The 12,321-nt window shown below is 46.5% G+C and overlaps 1 protein-coding gene across 1 annotated transcript in view; it reads left to right on the top strand.

Annotated features, from left to right (window-relative positions):
* Positions 1-12,321, top strand: part of LOC139233090 (hemicentin-1-like) — a 530,358-nt gene that overhangs the window by 422,409 nt on the left and 95,628 nt on the right. The window contains exons 83-84 of the mRNA XM_070863608.1: positions 474-687; positions 8,769-8,903. Of these exons, the coding sequence (XP_070719709.1) occupies positions 474-687; positions 8,769-8,903 (349 nt within the window). The remainder of the gene's footprint in view (positions 1-473; positions 688-8,768; positions 8,904-12,321) is intronic.

Below are 12,321 nucleotides of genomic sequence, written 5' to 3'. Positions count from 1 at the left end.
AATAAATATTGGCCCCAGGGATAACTCCCCTGTTCTTCTTCAAAATAGTGGCCATGGGATCTTTTACGTCCATCCAAGGGGGCAGGCGGGGCTTCGGTTTAACGTCTCATCCGAAAGATGGCACCTTCAACAGTGCAGCGCTCCCTCAGCACTGCATTGGGAGTGTCAGCCTGGATTTGTGCTCAAGTGTCTGGAGTGTGACTTAAACCTACAACCTTGTGACTCAGAGGTGAGAGTGCTATCCACTGAGCCACGGCTGACTGGTTGTAGAGCCAACCTTCTCCCACCCCAACAAGCTGCCACAGTCCCAGTTTGAGATGAGCAGCCCTCTCCCTCCAGCAGAGGAACACTTCCATCTCCAACACCGGCCCGGTTAGAGATTGCCAGTTCAGCGCTGCAGTTTTGGCTGGTCCCGTGCCCATGGAGAGTGGGCTGAGAACGGCTTAACCTTCTTTCTTTTCTTCATCCCACAGCCGGAGGACGCCGGTGTCTACACTTGCACGGCGGTAAGCGCAGTGGGCAAGGACAGCCACGACATCCACCTGTCGGTTAGTGTTCACCCTGCATTCACCGAGCTCCCTGCAGACGTGTCTCTCCACAAAGGGGAAAGGCTGTTACTGACGTGTGCGGCAAAGGGCCTTCCAACTCCATCCATCAGCTGGATCTTCAATAACAAGCCGATAGCAGGTATGGCGGTGAACACCAGCGGCATTCCAGCACTGTTCCCTGTATCCTCTATTGAACGTAAGGAGTAGGCCATAAGGCTCCTCGAGCCTGCTCCGCCATTCAATAAGATCATAGAAACATAGAAACATAGAAACATAGAAAATAGGTGCAGGAGTAGGCCATTCGGACCTTCTAGCCTGCACCGCCATTCAATGAGTTCATGGCTGAACATTCAACTTCAGTACCCCATTCCTGCTTTCTCGCCATACCCCTTGATCCCCCTAGTAGTAAGGACTTCATCTCACTCCTTTTTGAATATATTTAGTGAATTGGCCTCAACAACTTTCTGTGGTAGAGAATTCCACAGGTTCACCACTCTCTGGGTGAAGAAGTTCCTCCGCATCTCGGTCCTAAATGGCTTACCCCTTATCCTTAGACTGTGACCTCTGGTTCTGGACTTCCCCAACATTGGGAACATTCTTCCTGCATCTAACCTGTCTAACCCCGTCAGAATTTTAATTGTTTCTATGAGGTCCCCTCTCATTCTTCTGAACTCCAGTGAATACAAGCCCAGTTGATCCAGTCTTTCTTGATAGGTCAGTCCCGCCATCCCAGGAATCAGTCTGGTGAACCTTCGCTGCACTCCCTCAATAGCAAGAATGTCCTTCCTCAGGTTAGGAGACCAAAACTGTACACAATACTCCAGGTGTGGCCTCACCAATGCCCTGTACAACTGTAGCAACACCTCCCTGCCCCTATACTCAAATCCCCTTGCTATGAAGGCCAACATGCCATTTGATTTCTTAACCGCCTGCTGCACCTGCATGCCAACCTTCAATGACTGATGTACCATGACACCCAGGTCTCGTTGCACCTCCCCTTTTCCTAATCTGTCACCATTCAGATAATAGTCTGTCTCTCTGTTTTTACCACCAAAGTGGATAACCTCACATTTATCCACATTATACTTCATCTGCCATGCATTTGCCCACTCACCTAACCTATCCAAGTCGCTCTGCAGCCTCACAGCATCCTCCTCGCAGCTCACACTGCCACCCAACTTAGTGTCATCCGCAAATTTGGAGATACTACATTTAATCCCCTCATCTAAATCATTAATGTACAGTGTAAACAGCTGGGGCCCCAGCACAGAACCTTGCGGTACCCCACTAGTCACTGCCTGCCATTCTGAAAAGTACCCATTTACTCCTACTCTTTGCTTCCTGTCTGACAACCAGTTCTCAATCCATGTCAGTACACTACCCCCAATCCCATGTGCTCTAACTTTGCACATCAATCTCTTGTGTGGGACCTTGTCGAACGCCTTCTGAAAGTCCAAATATATCACATCAACTGGTTCTCCCTTGTCCACTCTACTGGAAACATCCTCAAAAAATTCCAGAAGATTTGTCAAGCATGATTTCCCTTTCACAAATCCATGCTGACTTGGACCTATCATGTCACCTCTTTCCAAATGCACTGCTATGACATCCTTAATAATTGATTCCATCATTTTACCCACTACCGATGTCAGGATGACCGGTCTATAATTCCCTGTTTTCTCTCTCCCTCCTTTTTTAAAAAGTGGGGTTACATTGGCTACCCTCCACTCTATAGGAACTGATCCAGAGTCAATGGAATGTTGGAAAATGACTGTCAACGCATCCACTATTTCCAAGGCCACCTCCTTAAGTACTCTGGGATGCAGTCCATCAGGCCCTGGGGATTTATCGGCCTTCAATCCCATCAATTTCCCCAACACAATTTCCCAGCTAATAAGGATTTCCCTCAGTTCCTCCTCCTTACTAGACTCCCCGACCCCTTTTATAACCGGAAGGTTGTTCGTGTCCTCCTTCGTGAATACCGAACCAAAGTACTTGTTCAATTGGTCCGCCATTTCTTTGTTCCCCGTTATGACTTCCCCTGATTCTGACTGCAGGGGACCTACGTTTGTCTTTACTAACCTTTTTCTCTTTACATATCTATAGAAACTTTTGCAATCCGTCTTAATGTTCCCTGCAAGCTTCTTCTCATACTCCATTTTCCCTGCCCTAATCAAACCCTTTGTCCTCCTCTGCTGAGTTCTAAATTTCTCCCAATCCCCAGGTTCGCTGCTATTTCTGGCCAATTTGTATGCCACTTCCTTGGCTTTAATACTATCCCTGATTTCCCTTGATAGCCACGGTTGAGCCACCTTCCCTTTTTTATTTTTATGCCAGACAGGAATATACAATTGTTGTAGTTCATCCATGCGGTCTCTAAATGTCTGCCATTGCCCATCCACAGTCAACCCCTTAAGTATCATTCACCAATCCATCCCAGCCAATTCACGCCTCATACCTTCAAAGTTAGCCTTCTTTAAGTTCTGGACCATGGTCTCTGAATTAACTGCTTCATTCTCCATCCCAATGCAGAATTCCACCATATTATGGTCACTCTTCCCCAAGGGGCCTCGCACAACGAGATTGCTAATCATGACTGAACCTCTAAACCAACTCCACTTTTCCGCCCGATCCCCATATCCCTTGATTACCTTAGTGTTCAAAAATCAATTCATTTCAATCTTGAATATACTCAACGACTGAGCATCCACAGCCCTCTGAGGCAGAGAATTCCAAAGATTCACCACCCTCTGAGTGAAGAAATTCTTCCTCATCTCAGTCCTAAATGGCCGACACCTATTCTGAGATTATGAAAGAAAGACTTGCATTTGTATGGCACCTTTCATGACCACCGGACGTCTCAAAGCGCCTTGCAGCCAATGAAGCACTTTTGGATTGTCGTCACTGTTGTAGGCCCCCTAGATCTAGACTCTCCAGCCAGGGGAAACAACATCTCAGCATCTAACCTGTCGATCCCCCTCAGATGTTTCATGAGGGAACTATCTTCATGAAATGCATCTTTGGTAATTTATTGGTAATTTTCTATTAACTGGTTAAGCCTCTTCCTTTCCTCAAGGTGCTAACTCCATGGGGCCGGAATTGCCCCTACTCTGAAGGCCTGTTAACACCAGAAATCGGTGCCACGCTGCGGAGTGCAATGGCCGCCGACTTTTCGTGTAATGGCCGCCATTATCAAAATTCCGCTCCAGTGTTATCCCAGCGGTGACCTGCTCCGCTGCTGCCAATCGTGTTAAGTGCATCATCACAACGCACACCCCTGATCTACCATACCCCCGACGGCAAAATTCCACCGTGAAAATCTTCGGCCCGCCCGGTGGTGCCAAAACCTGCTTTTTCCTGATGGTCCAATGAGGCTGAGGCCTTCTGCAACGGTGGTGCGGCTTCCCATGGTTTTTTGTTGTCGGCCGACTGCCATGCCGACAGTTATGCCCCCCGGGTTCGACCGGGCCGTTAATAGGCAGCCAGGCACCCCTTCTTGGGTGCCAGGCCGCTGGCCCAGCTGAAACCCTCCCTGGTGGTCCAGTGGGCCGAAGTTTTAAGTAAAGGGGAGAGCTGTGGTGACGCGGCGCCATGGTGACCTTATCGCGGCAGACACGCCACAAACCGCCCCCCCCCCAACTTCTGCTCCTCAGGTGTTGCCACTGCCACGTTTTTGCCCCCATTGAAAGCGACTTCTGGATCAGGGAAAACCAAAGAGTGGAATTTTGCTCAAGAGGCGACCTCAACCACCGCGGCAGTAAAAACACACAAAACGGGGTGTGAGTGCGGGGGGACAGTATTGGCCCCCATGGGTGCTGGCCTTCCTCACCCAAGGGGCTGTCCTTCACACAAGAGCCGACTGAGAGAGTGTTGGCAGGTAAGATGACCACAGAAGCATGACAGGCAATCCTGATCTTGTCCTCACCTCTGGGTACCACTTGCGCATTTTCTAGTAGGGATCACTGGACAGCAATCAAGAGGCAACATCCTGACTGATATCTTGCGCACTCGTCCATGGGCCGTCAGGGCCCATTATTTCTACCCCCCGCCACACCATTAACCAACTCAGCAAAGACTGGGAATCAAACGCAGGACATCCTATGAACATTTTAGAGAAACATGTTTGAAAACAAATGCCGATCACTGCATTGCATGATTGGCGCCTAATGTCATGGAAATGGTGTGCCCTTCTTCTGGATTTCTCCCCAAACACACACACTGTTTTCCAAGGGAATGGTGTCTTACCCCGTCGATGTCTCAATCAGTACGTGCGCTGCTCTGAGTGAAACTGAGCTCGAGAGACAGTCCGCGGAAAGATCTCGGCTTTGATTCCTGGTCGGTCTTGAGCTAACTAATCTCTGCTACAGTTGGCTTCAGCACTCCTGGATGGGAAATAATCGACCAGGATTCCTGTCCCTGCTCGTCCTCCAGTCTAGAACAACAACAACTTGTATTCATCATTTTCATAGGCAGTCCCTCGAAATCGAGGAAGACTTGCTTCCACTCCAAAAATGAGTTCTTAGGTGACTGAACAGTCCAATACCGGAGTGACAGTCTCTGTCACAGGTGGGATAGACAGTGGCTGAAGGAAAGGGTGGTTGGGACTGGTTTGCCGCACGCTCCTTCTGCTGCCTGCGCTTGGCTTCTGCATGCTCTCGGCGATGAGATAGCACATTTAAAGTAGTAAAATGTCCCAAGGCGCTTCACAGGAGTGGTTTAAGACAAAACAAATAAATTTGACACCGAGCCACATAAGAAGAAATTACGGCAGGTGACCAAAAGCTTGGTCAAAGAGGTAGATTTTAAGGAGTGTCATGAAGGAGGCAAGAGAGGCGGAGAGGTTTAGGGAGGGAGTTCCAGAGCTTGGGGCCTAGGCAACAGAAGGCACGGCCACCGATGGTTGAGCGATTATAATCAGCAATGCTGAAGAGGGCAGAATTAGAGGAGCGCAGACATCTCGGGGGATGTTTGTGGGGCTGGAGGAGATTACAGAGATAGGGAGGGGCGAGGCCGTGGAGGGATTTGAAAATAAGGATGAGAATTTTGAAATCGAGGTGTTGCTTAACTGGGAGCCAATGTACATCGGCGAGCACACTCCGGCTCTATCGCTGGTGAAACCAGTCGGAGAATGCCTGGTAGCACAAGGTTTTAAGGAGCGTCTTGAAGGTGGAAAGAGAGGTAGAGAGACGGAGAGGTTTAGGGAGGGAGTTCCAGAGCTTGGGGCCTAGACAACAGAAGGCACGGCCACCAATGGTTGAGCGATTATTATCAGGGATGCTCAGGAGGGCAGAATTAGAAGAGTGGCAATATCTTGGGGGGAGGGGGGGATTGTGAAGCTGAAGGAGATTAAAGAGATAGGGAGGGGCGAGACCATGCAGAGATTTGTAAACAAGGATGAGAATTTTGAAATCGAGGCGTTGCTTAACAGTGACATAGGTTGGGGGCAGGTTGGTTTTTGCTTGTGATAGACGTCGCAGTCGAATAACAAGATAATAATTAGGAGCAGGAATAGGCCATACGATCCCTCCAGCCTGCTCCGCCATTCAATAAGATCATGGCTGATTGTCGACCTCAACTCCACTTTCCCACCCGATCTCCATTTCACTTGACTCCCCTGGAGTCCAAACATCTATCGATCTCTGTCTTGAACATACTCAACGACTGAGCCTGCACACCCCTCTGGAACAGAGAATTTCAAAGATTCACCACCCTCTGAGTGAAGAAATTTATCCTCATCTCAGTCCTCAATGGCTGACCCCTTATTCTGAGACTCTGCCTGCTTAGCTGAGCATCAGCAGGCCATTGTCCAGCTTAAGCATGAAAAAGGCCACTTGGTGAGACACCAAGGGGTGGTTGGTATCTGAGGAACTGTTTCCCATTGCAAGTTAGTACCTTCACAAAAGGAAAACGGGGGTAGGTAAGAATAAAGCACAGGTCCTCAAGCACACATTTACTGGCTATATTAAACATTCCGAGGTTTTTTGCTCGAATTATGTTGAACAGAATGGTTCTGCCACATACTTTCATTATTAGTATCAGCTGTGGCTCAGTGGGCAGCACTCTCGCCTCTGAGTCAGAAAGTTGTGGGTTCAAGTCCCACTCCAAGGACTTGAGCACAAAAATCTAGGCTGACACTTCAGCGCAGTGCTGAGGGAATGCTACACTGTCGGAGGTGCCGTCTTTCGGATAAGACATTAAACCGAGGCCCCATCTGCCCTCTCAAGTGGACGTAAAAGATCCTATGGCACTAATTCAAAGAAGAGCAGGGGAGTTATCTCCAGTGTCCTGGCCAATATTTATCCCTCAATCAACATCACTAAAACAGATTATCTGGTCATTATCACATTGCTGTTTGTGGGAGCTTGCTGTTCCCAATTTGGCTGCTGCGTTTCCTACATTACACTCCAAAAGTGCTTTAAAGCGCTTTGAGACCTCCGGTGGTTGTGAAAGGCGCTATATCAATGTAAGTCTCTCTTGTCCCTATTGCACTATAAAACCAGTCGGGTCACACAGTGCTGCCGTTATTCACCTTATTTGCTGTGGGTGAGAGTACGAATGGAGAAACTTAAATCCTGAATACATGCATTCAAAGATGCTGAAAAATTCCCATTGTTGAAGTATGGAACTTGGTCTCTCTTTCTATCAAAACTCTGGCATTTGCTCTAGATTAACCCTTTGGAATTGTTAGATTGAAGAGCAGGATTATGTCAGTGGGGTTTCTCCTTGGGATTGTATTGGTCAGGCTGCATTATATGCAGGTTATTGTACTCCGTGTAATTGTTTGTCATACGGACCTGCACTCCTCCTGTGGACCAGTGATCCAGCTGTGGCACCAGTCAAAGGTAACAGCCTAATAATGATTGCCAGATCATCAGCACCGCTTGTCCTGGTCTCAAGTACCAGCTTTTTCTGACAGCTGCTGTGGTAGCTGGTCGTGTGCAGTCTTGCTGTGTCATGGAATGATAGCATGCAGCATTAGGGACAGGAGGAGGCCATTCTGCCCTTCAAGCCTGCCCCGCCATTCAATGAGGTCAGGGCTGATCCGTACCTCAATGCCATTTACCTGCCTTTGCTCCATATCCCTCGATACCCTTAGCCAACAAAAATCTAGCGATCCTGGTAAAAGCTCCAAAGGCTAGACTTTCCACTGTGGTCGCCATCGGCCAAAAATAGGCAATATTTCCAGCCTTAGTGCTTTTTTTTATTTTTCAGGATCACTGGAATATCGCCCATTTTAAAAACTGCTAGTTTCGCCTTTTTAATTTGGGCGATAGCCTTAGCGATATGAAATGTGCCTTAGCGATGTATTCAGTCGGGCAAGGCTGGCGTCCATAGCTTTTAGGGGGAGAGAATTCCAGATTTCCACTACCCTTTGTGTGAAGAAGTGCTTCCTGATTTTCCCCCTAAACGGCCTGGCTCTAATTTTAAGATTGTGCCCCCTTGTTCTTGATTTCCCCCATCAGACGAACTCGTTTCTCGGTATCTATCCAATCGAATCCTTTTCATATTTTAAACACCTCAATCAGATCACCCCTCAACCTTCTAAACTCAAGGGAAGACAAGCCAAGTTTCAGCAGCCTGTCTTCATAATTTAACCCTGTTAGCCCCAGTATCATTCTGGTGAATCTGCGCTGATCCCCCGCCAAGGCCAATGTATGCTTCCTGAGGTGCAGTGCCCAAACCGGAATGCAATTCTCCAAATGGGCTCTATACAACTGAAGCATAGCTTCCTCTCCTTTGTAATCCAGCCCCCTTCAGATAAATGCCGATGTTCCATTAGCCTTTAGCATCTGGCCGGCTGGTGGAATGGTATTGTGTAGACTCAAGCCTGTGAATCTTCTCTTGCAGGCTGAGACCCGAGCTGTGTCTTAATCTGCATCTTTGCGGGCAGATGTGGGGATAGAGAAGGGAAATTGGGTTCAGAATGACTGAGAGTCAATAGGGAAGGAGGGAAGGGTGAATCATCCCCAGACCTGCTTTCATGCACTTCCTGCTCAGGAAAGACATTAAAAGTCTGGAGATGAGCTGCTTATTGGCTAGTGAATCTCATACATCAGAGTCAAAGAGGGAGTGGATTCATAGTTAACCAGTTTGGGGGGAGGGGTTCATATTATGAAATAAGGTGAATAGCATTGTCTTTTTTTATTACATTGGGTTAAACTGGGCTATTTATCCAGCTGCTGTATTAACCAGAGGTGCTTATCCTGTTTCGTCATTCAGCGAAAGAATCTGGGGATGAAGGTCTGAGTGAACTGATTATAGAAAAGGTTTCCAAAGAAGATTCTGGTACTTACGTGTGCACCGCAGAAAGTGCCGTGGGGATGATCAAAGCGATTGGGTTTGTCTATGTGAAAGGTAAGACTGGCATCCGCTATGTTGTCTGTCACGTGGACCATTGATTACTTTCCATTAACTTTAGGGAGCAATAATGGCTTTCCATCAATCTCGGGCGTAATGGCAACATTTTACACAGTTTTGGGGGGTAAAGTTGGTTTTCTAATTGTGGGAATAAGGATAATTTCTCTCGATTAATTGTACAGGACAATAGTTGGCCTATGTGTGGGGCAACTTTCCCTGAGTGAATTGAAAGTTTCTGTGTGAACACATCAAACGGCGATTATTTTAATCCGGTTATGATGGTGCTTAGCTTATTTTAGAAAATCGTGTGCAGTTCTGGGCTCTCTCCTTTGAAGAGGGTAGTGTAATATTGGCGGGAGTTCAGAACAGACTGACAAGGAGTTTCAACTTAGTTGAAGAAATTCACATAGCTGCCTATCTTCAATTGGAGAAAAGAAGATTGAGAGGGCCCAGAGGAAGCTTGGTTATCCGCCACCTGACATACAATGAAAGCTGAGAATCACCCCTGTAAGATTATGAAAGGTGTAATGTTATGCACCTGTGAGCATGCTCAGGTTTGTAAAGCTGTTGCATCGTGAGTGGCTTAGTCAGCCATGTGATGTGCACAAGACTCAATAAAACCCCAGTCACTTGGGTTGAGGTCATCCACGATGAGGTATGCAGTTGTGAGCCTAGTGAAGGAATTGGTAATGTTTAGTGTGATTATTAAACCTTTGTTAATAAACCAACTAGTCCTTAATAGCAATGTGTTACTATAAATTCTTAAGCAAAGAACCCATGAAGCAAATACATTACTAAAGGGTTTGATAGGGTAGACGTAGAGAAGATGATTCCACTTGCAGGTGAGACCAGAACTAGGGGTCATAAATATAAGATAGTCACTAATAAATCCAATAGGGAATTCAGGAGAAACGTCTTTACCCAGAGAGTGGTGAGAATGTGGAACTTGCTACCACAGGGAGTGGTTGAGACAATTAGCATTGATGCATTTAAGGGGAATCTGGATAAACATATGAAGGGGAAAGGAATAGAGGATATGTTGATGGGATTCGATTAACAAGGGTGGGAGGAGGCTCGTGTGGAGCATAAACACCAGCATGGACCTGCTGGGCCGAATGACCTGTTTCTGTGCTGTAAGTACTTTGTAACTTTGTAATACTTCATTTGACACAGTGAAATTTTAGCTCTTAATTGATCATTTTAGATCGACTTGTCAAGTTCCCACTTGTGAAAATCAGACCTGTATATTTCCATTTATAAAAAAGAGATATTCTTGGGAAAAGTTCTGGTATTCCAACTTCTGGTATCAAAGTCCTGACTCCCTGTGTCAAAGCTAACTATCAGAGCAGCAGGTGTGCGATATTCCAGCAGGTTATTGCAATGTATGTACCTGTGAGTATGCTCACAGGTTGGTAGATCTGTTGAGTTGGGAGTGGCTTAGCCAGTCACATGATGTTCACAAGACTCAATAAAACCCCAGCCAGTTGGGTTCAGGGAATCTACGATGAAGCAGGTGGTTGTGAGCCTACTCAGTAAGATAATGGGACTAAAGGCGGATAAATCCCCTGGACCTGATGGCTTGCATCCTAGAGTCTTAAGAGAAGTAGCAACAGGGATTGTGGATGCATTGGTTGTAATTTACCAGAATTCCAGGGATTCTGGAGAGGTCCCAGCTGATTGGAAAACTGCAAATGTAACACTCCTACTTAAAAAAGGAGGCAGACAAAAAGCAGGAAACTATAGACCAGTTCGCCTAACATTTGTGGTTGGGAAAATATTGGAGTCCATTATTAAAGAAGCAGTAGCAGGACATTTGGAAAAGCAAAATTCGGTCAGGCAGAGTCAGCATGGATTTATGAAGGGGAAGTCATGTTTGACACATTTGCTGGAGTTCTTTGAGGATGTAACGAACAGGGTAGATAAAGGGGAACCAGTGGATGTGGTATATTTGGACTTCCAGAAGGCATTTGACAAGGTGCCACATAAAAGGTTACTGCACAAGATAAAAGTTCACGGGGTTGGGGTAATATATTAGCATGGATAGAGGATTGGCTAACTAACAGAGAGCAGAGAGTCAGGATAAATGGTTCATTCTCTGGTTGGCAACCAGTAACTAGTGGGGTGCCGCAGGAATCAGTGCTGGGACCCCAACTATTTACAATCTATATTAACGACTTGGAAGAAGGGACTGACTGTAACGTAGCCAAGTTTGCTGATGATGCAAAGATGGGAGGAAAAGCAATGTGTGAGGAGGACACAAAAAATCTGCAAAAGGACATAGACAGGCAAAGTGAGTGGGCAAAAATTTGGCAGATGAAGTATAATGTTGGAAAGTGTGAGGTCATGCACTTTGACAGAAAAAATCAAAAGCAAGTTATTATTTAAATGGAGAAAGATTGCAAAGTGCCGCAGTACAGCGGGACCTGGGGATACTTGTGCATGAAACACAAAAGGATAGTGATCAGGAAGACCAATGGTATCTTGGCCTTTATTGCAAAGGGGATGGAGTATAAAAGCAGGGAAGTCTTGCTACAGCTATACAAGGTTTTGGTGAGGCCACACCAGGAATACTGCGTGCAGTTTTTATTTCCATATTTACAAAAGGATGTACTTGCTTTGGAAGCAGTTCAGCAAAGGTTCACTAGGTTGATTCCGGGGATGAGGGGGTTGACTTATGACGAAAGGTTGAGTGGGTTGGGCCTCTACTCATGGGAGTTCAGAAGAATGAGAGGTGATCTTATCGAAACGTATAAGATTATGAGGGGGCTTGACAAGGTGGATGCAGAGAGGATGTTTCCACTGATGGGGGAGACTAGAACTAGAGGGCATGATCTTAGAATAATTGGCCGCCCATTTAAAACAGAGATGAGGAGAAATTTCTTCTCTGAGGGTTGTAAATCTGTGGACTTCGCTGCCTCAGAGAGCTGTGGAAACTGGGACATTGAATAAATTTAAGACAGAAATAGACAGTTTCTTAAAAGATAAGGGGACAAGGGGTTATGGGGAGCGGGCGGGGAAGTGGAACTGAGTCCATGATCAGATCAGCCTTGATCTTATTGAATGGCGGAGCAGGCTCGAGGGGCCGTATGGCCTATTCCTGTTCCTATTTCTTATGTTCTTATGGATGAACTGTTAATGTGTAGTGTGATTGTTAAAACCTTTGTTAATAAACCAACAAGTTCTTAATAGCAATGTGTTGCAATGAATTCTTAAGCAAAGGACCCATGAAGCAAATACACTACAGTTATGGATAGCGGGATAATGAAGACATGCCCGAATTGTGAGCAGCTCATTAAAAACGCTTGGTTGTATTGTAGCTGGTTTATGCCCTCACTCGCACAAAAATTATTCCAGAGTGTGGTTCTCCTGCACCAAGAGGCATGGCTGATGAAGTTGCAACGGACTATTTAACTTA

Source organism: Pristiophorus japonicus, chromosome 20, assembly GCF_044704955.1.
Source record: "Pristiophorus japonicus isolate sPriJap1 chromosome 20, sPriJap1.hap1, whole genome shotgun sequence".
Taxonomy (NCBI): Eukaryota; Metazoa; Chordata; class Chondrichthyes; family Pristiophoridae; genus Pristiophorus; species Pristiophorus japonicus.
The sequence above is the reverse complement of the archived record's forward strand: the minus strand, read 5'-3'. Positions and strand labels throughout refer to the sequence as shown.